At 61.6% G+C, this 6,458-nt stretch overlaps 1 protein-coding gene across 3 annotated transcripts in view; it reads left to right on the plus strand.

Moving 5' to 3' along the window:
- Positions 1–5,862, plus strand: part of DENND5A (DENN domain containing 5A) — an 89,155-nt gene extending 83,293 nt beyond the window's left edge. For all 3 annotated transcript variants that reach the window (XM_047753471.1, XM_047753470.1, XM_047753473.1), the window contains exons 18-23: positions 397–515; positions 879–1,060; positions 1,883–1,965; positions 2,679–2,802; positions 3,352–3,520; positions 4,924–5,862. In XM_047753471.1, coding sequence (XP_047609427.1) covers positions 397–515; positions 879–1,060; positions 1,883–1,965; positions 2,679–2,802; positions 3,352–3,520; positions 4,924–5,107 — 861 coding nt within the window. In that variant the 3' untranslated portion in view covers positions 5,108–5,862. The remainder of the gene's footprint in view (positions 1–396; positions 516–878; positions 1,061–1,882; positions 1,966–2,678; positions 2,803–3,351; positions 3,521–4,923) is intronic.
- Positions 5,863–6,458: the final 596 nt, after the last annotated feature.

Genomic DNA, 6,458 nt, shown 5'->3' on the forward strand with positions numbered 1-6,458 from the left:
AGTATGGGCCCAAGTGTTCACGGAGAGCCCAGCCTGCCGCGTGGCTTTTGGAGCCTGCTGCTGCCAGGCCCTGCAGGTGTGGTCTCCTTTCTCAGCATCATGCCTCCTGAGGTGGTTCTGTACTGCCAGCCTCGGCAGCACGTGGGACCGGGTGCCCTGCCCCTGCTCGTACTGGGGCCAGGTTGCCAGCCATCAGTCCCATCCGTGCCTCTGAGGAGTGCCACCGTCTCCTGACCTTCCCTCCTGCCCTGCTGCTTGAGGAAGTTCTCGGGCCAGGGACTGAACCCGCACCGCAGTCGTACCCAGTGACCACTGGGGCCCCGGCCCCCTGAGCCAGCAGGGGCCCCACCCCTGTCGCCCTGAGCTGCGTCATCCTCTCTTGGGTTCTTCTCTCAGTGCCAGAACCTGGGGAAGCTCACGACGGTGCAGATAGGCCACGACAACGCCGGGCTGTACGCCCGGTGGCTGGTGGAGCACGTGACGGTCAGGAACGGGGTCACCGGCCACACCTACAAGTAAGGCTTCGCTCAGCTCTGCCCTTGGGCCTGGGGCTGGACTTGCTGATGCTTAGGTGTGGGGGGTTCTCAGGGAGACCTTTAGGCTGTGATGGGCGGAGGCACCTTCCTGTCTGGTTCTGCCTCATGCCCTGAAAAGAGTGGGTGCGAGTTCCACGCGATGAGGCCTGGCGCCCGTCCAAGCGGTTCCAGGCCGCCCAGTCCCCCAGGGGGCCTCGCTGCTGCTGCTGCAGGTGGGATGGTGGGCAGGGCGGTGAGGGGTCCCTGTCCCCAGGGATTGGCTTGAGGATGGCTCCTGCTGAGCAGCAGGGGGACAGACACTGGAGGAGCTGGCCACTCTGACAGGCCACTGCTGACACTCAGGTTCCCATGTGGCCGGTGGCTGGGGAAGGGCATGGACGACGGCAGCCTGGAGCGGGTCCTTGTTGGGGAGCTGCTCATGTCCCAGCCGGAAGTGGACGAGAGGCCGTGCCGGACGCCCCCCCTGCAGCCATCCCCCAGCGTCATCCGGAGGCTCGTGCCTGTGTCGCCCAACAGCAAGCCCAGTAAGTGCCTGGCCGAGGGGGCGCTGATGTCAGGGAGCCCAGACGGGAGGCAGATCAGGCCTCCTCAGCCGCCCGGGCCCGTGTCACCCTCCTCTCAGGACCCGGTGGGGCATGTGTCACCCTCCTCTCGGGACACGGGGGGCACTTGGCACTCTCCTGGGCGGGCTGGAAGGGGAGGGCAGAGCTCTGGGAGCTGAGCCGGGAGGTCTGTGCTCCGTGGATGCCCACAGAGGAGAGGGCAACTTTTGGACCCTCCCCTCCTGGTTTCTGGGTTTCACCGTCAAGTCTTGGCCTTCTTTTCATTGCCGAAAGTTCCAGGGCAAAGTGGAGAGTGACCCTAACCAGCATTCCTTAGAGACACAACTCTGAGGGGTTAGCTTCTGCATTTTGTCCCAAGCTTTTATTTACTTATTTATTTTTGTCTTTTCCAGGGCTGCACCCGCAGCATATGGAGGCTCCCAGGCTAGGGGTCGAATCGGAACTATAGCCACCGGCCCACACCAGAGCCACAGCAACGCGGGATCCGAACCGCGTCTGCAACCTACACCACAGCTCACGGCAACGCCGGATCCTTAACCCACTGAGGGAGGCCTGGGATCCAACCTGCAACCTCATGGTTCATAATTGGACTCGTTAACCACTGAGCCACGATGGGAACTTAGAGTCCCCAGCTTTTAAAACAAGCAAGCTCAGCAGAGTTGGGCAGGCAGGAGGCATGCTGCCCACAGTCCAGGTGGGGCCGCGTCTCCATGTCCTCGGTCTTTTGCTCCGTAAGCTCAGCACTGCCCTCCTCTGAGATCAGTTGGTTTTTTTTTTTATCAGAGCTGAACACTGGGCAGATCCAGGAGTCCATTGGCGAGGCCGTCAATGGCATCGTGAAGCACTTCCATAAGCCCGAGAAAGAGGTGAGCCAGCGCAGGGCCTCGTGCTGCTCGTGGCCTGGCACATAGAGCGTGTGCCTCGTACAGTTGGCGATCAAGCAGACCCTTCCTCGGGGGCCGTGCCCAGGGTTACCCCCTTTTCCTTACACACCGCTGACTCAGCGGGGTCCCAGGCCTCCAGTGAGCAGGGTGTGTTTCTTTCTTTCTTTCCTTCCTTCCTTTCCCTCTCTCCCTCCTTCCTTCCTTCTTTTCTTCTGGCCGCACCCGCGGCATGTGGAGGTTCCCAGGCTAGGGGTCAAATTGGAGCTACAGCGGCCGGCCTGCACCACAGCCACAGCAACACCAGATCCGAGCCACGTCTGTGACCCACACCACAGCAGTGCCGGATGAGCGGGGCCGGGGATCGAGCCTGCATCCTCATGGATACCAGTCAGATTCGTTTCTGCTGAGCCACAGCGGGAGATGCCTGTTTCCGTCCGCTTCTGAGTTGGTTTGGGTCTCCTGAACAAGGGCCACACGGGCTCTGGTCCCTGGTTGGGACCAGATCCATTGTCTCTTCCTTCAGAGGCTGTTCACTGAGAGCTGCTCTGAGCCAGGCCCTGCCAGGTGCTGGGGGCACTGGACGAGGTCCCTGCCTGTCTCTTGCTGCCCTCTCGGGTGTGAGTGGTGCGCTCGGGGTGCAGTGGCGGGAGGGCACCTGGACGGGGCCGAGCTGACACTCCCCTTTGCTCCTGCAGCGGGGGAGCCTGACGCTGCTGCTCTGTGGGGAATGTGGCCTCGTCTCAGCCCTGGAGCAGGCTTTCCAGCATGGGTTCAAATCGCCACGGCTCTTCAAAAATGTCTTCATCTGGGATTTCCTGGGTGAGTGGGGCTAGGGTGTGAGGGTGGGCAATGCAGGGGGGCCGCGGTGGGATCCCCCACCCAGTGTGGGCACCAACAGCAGCGTCCGAGGTGCAGGAGCCGGGTCGGGGGCTCTCAGGCTTCTCGGAGGTCACAACAGAAGCTGTCCTACCCCGACCTCCTGAGACCTGGGCGGGAAGGGTCCTTTGCAGGCATCTTTTATGTAACGTGAGCTTCGTCACGACGCCTCACCCGTCCTGCTCGTGGGTCCAAGAGGCCGGTTGATGGCGTTGCAGTCCAGGCCCTGTGCTGCTCCCACCGGAGTTTTTGGGCACGAAGCTTTGCCCTCAAGAGCTTTGTTTCATTTTCAGAGCCGAGAAAGGACCGTCTTTATGTCAGGGGCCACCTAAGGAAATGTGAAACCTAGAGGTGGGAACCCTGGGGTCGCCGTGACGTCAGGATTCCCAGGTTCCCGTCACGGAGGTGCTCGCCTGTGGCGACTGCCCGCGCAGCAGTCGGGGCGGTCGGTGTCGAGGCCTTTGCCACCGGCCAGCTTTTCCCTCTTTACAGAAAAGGCGCAGACCTACTATGAGACTTTGGAGCAGAACGAACTGGTCCCAGAGGAGAACTGGCACACGAGGGCCCGGAGCTTCTGCCGCTTTGTCACCGCGATCAACAGCACCCCGAGGAACATCGGCAAGGACGGCAAGTTTCAGATGCTGGTGTGCCTGGGAGCCAGGTACTGCGGCCGTGTGCGCACCCCACCTCGCGGGTGGCGCTGGGGGCCGGGTGGGAGGGGCCGTGGCTGGCTGAGGACGGGGTGCCCGCGGCAGGTGAGGCTTCCAGAGAGGCCCTCAGTTTCCCGCCGCGTCTGCAGGGGCTCCGTGGGGGCTGCGGTGAAAGCCTCCCTGGGGAGGAGGGGCCGCGCTTTGATGGGACGGGATAAAAGCACCTCACTGACAAAATTTGGAGCAGCGTGTAGATCCCTGGTCACTCTTCGAGGAAACCTCTGAATGTGCCAGGCCTCGTGGGAGGCGAGGACGTAGACCGAATAAAACGGGTCTAGCGCTTAGAGGGTCGCTCGTCCTGTAGGTAAATGCAGCACGAGGCAGGGCTGGGGGGTTGGGAGAAGTCCGTGTTCGCAGGGGCGGCTGAGAACAGAGGAGAAGGGGAGGGCGCGGTGTCTGAGCGGAGCCTTAGCAGGCGGTAGAAGGAGAAGGCGGCTCGAGGCAGGCAGAACTAGCGGAGGGGCCAGGGGAGCAGAGGGCGTGGGGTTGGGAAGAGTGGGTGGAATGTGGGGCTCTCGGGAAGGGATGGGCCTGAGGAGCTGGGGCGGAGCCGAGTGTTAATCCGGGACCGCGACGGGAGCGATGTGACCTCACCGACTGTCGCATCCGAGGGGCGAGGCCGTTGGGGGTTCTGGCGGGGGTCAGGGGAGAGCCCGAAGCCCAGGCAGGCAAGGCGGTTTTCATGGAGGCCGTGGAGGGGAGGGAGTCGGTGTAGTGGCAAAAACCAGACTCTGGACCCGGGTCCAGCGAGTTCCCGTGGCAGATCAGCCACTTCCGCGCCGTGGGCTCTTGGACGAGCTGCTCAGCCTCTGTCCACCTCAGTCTCCTCGTCTTCGTGTTAACGTGGGGGTGATGGGTAAAAGCACGAGGACCATAGATCAGACATATCGTAGGGTCGTCGCGAAGGTTGGCTCTCTTACCACAGGCCTGGCACGTGCTGCGTGCTGTGTGGATGTCAGCGGGCACTGCTTTGTCCGGTGGTGGCCGCTGGCAGGGGAGGAGCCGTGCTGCCCTGGGAGAGGTGGGCTGTTGGGGTGGAGGGAGTGGTACCGACCCAACCTGGCGGCTGGCGGTCAAGGGAGGCAGAGGTGGAGTGAGCCCTGTGGCAGCGGGCGGTGCCTCTTTGGGTTGGGCTGTGTGGGGCACCCTCGGTGGGGGCCTTTCGGAGCCGTGCAAGGGTGTCTGTGCCAGGTGCTCTCGGGAGGGGGAGGGGGCGGTGGGGAGACACCTGCTTCTCCAGCCTCCGCCTTTGTTCAAGGGGTGACGGGGAGGTTCCCGCCTTGGCCTCGGCCTCGCACTGACGTCTCCCTTCCGCTTCCATCTGACCCCCCCCGGACCGACCCCGCCCGGCCAGGGATCACCTCCTGCACCACTGGATCGCCCTGCTGGCCGACTGCCCCATCACGGCACACATGTATGAGGACGTGGCGCTCATCAAAGACCACACGCTTGTCAATTCCTTGATCCGCGTGCTGCAGACCCTGCAGGAGTTCAACATCACGCTGGAGACGTCCTTGGTCAAGGGCATCGATATCTGACTGCCGGCGCTGCTGGCAGCAGGGCCTGGGGGGGGGGCTCTTTCCCTCCCCCCCCCCCCAGCGGGTGCAGGCCCGGACGTCCGCTCACTGTAAACAGACACGTAGAGGATTTTTGGGAAAAGGATCTATTTTAGAGTTTATTTGCCGATGTGCTTTTCACACACTTCCATGTGAAAGGGAGATCAGCAGAGGGAGACCGAGGCGGCGCGGCTTATTTTGAAGCCGGGCCCTCCCTCGCCGTGGTGGAGCCCGCGGCCTCCCTGGACCGAGCCCGCGGCGCCTGCGGGGCCGTCCGTGTCCTCGCCCGCCACGATGCCGAGGCCATTCCCCGTTGTTTTTAAACCACCGTTTTCTATATTAACGTGGCTGTGGCTGTTTGGCTGTCGCAGGCCACACAGGCGCGCTGAGCAGGCCCGTCGGGGTTCCTCGGCGGGGCCGCCCAAGTCAGCCCGTGTCTTGCCGGGTGGCGGGAGGGACCGTCGTGGCACGTCGCGTCCCTCTTGGCACACGGCCCACGGAGGTAAACATATGCATGTTTCCACAGGCTTTCTTTTGCCTTCTCTTTTTTCTTTTTAACATGTTATTTATTTAACCCTCCATTGTATGTTTTAAGTCTTTTTCTTTTTTTCTTTTTTTTACGGAAAGAAAAAGCTCGTCAGAGTCTAACTGGCTGTTATTATTGTTAAATTTATGTTGTTTTGCAACTTAGAAACCAGCTGCAGTATGGCCCACTTAATAAAACACCTGAAACAAAACCGCGTGGGTCTCTGGCTTTCACGAGGACTTGGGCAGTGGGTGGCGGAGGGTGCCGTTTGGTTGTGGGAGAGGACTGGGCTGTAGTGTCGCCCCCCACCCCCTACCCAGGACAGCCCCAGAGGGAGGGGCTCGTGTCTCCAGGGTGCAGAGGATGCAGGCAAGCATTAATTTCCCCCTGCTCAGAGGAGGGGCTGAGAAACAGAGGGGGGAAGACTGGCCAGGGCTGCGGAGGTTGTCACTTGACCAGGACAGGGCGGGCCATCACTTGACCCTTTGTGGTAACGCAGGGCGTGTGAGACCTGTCTGCTCCTGTGGAACAAGGTTTTTTTGAGAGAAGTTTGTTTTTTCCCAGGATGGTGGGTGATAGAGCTGTATGAGGTCCTGGGAATCAGCTTTCTTTGGTTCTGATTTTTTTTTGCTTTGTAGGGCCTCACCTGCCGCACATAGAAGTTCCCAAGCTAGGGGTCTAATCGGAGCTGCAGCTGCCAGCCTGCACCACACCCACAGCAACGCTGGATCTGAGCAGCATCTGCGACCTACGCTGCGGCTCATGGCAGCGCCTAACCCTTGAACCCACTGAGCGAGGCCAGGGATC

The sequence above is a fragment of the Phacochoerus africanus genome, chromosome 11 (assembly GCF_016906955.1).
Source record: "Phacochoerus africanus isolate WHEZ1 chromosome 11, ROS_Pafr_v1, whole genome shotgun sequence".
Classification (NCBI taxonomy): domain Eukaryota; kingdom Metazoa; phylum Chordata; class Mammalia; order Artiodactyla; family Suidae; genus Phacochoerus; species Phacochoerus africanus.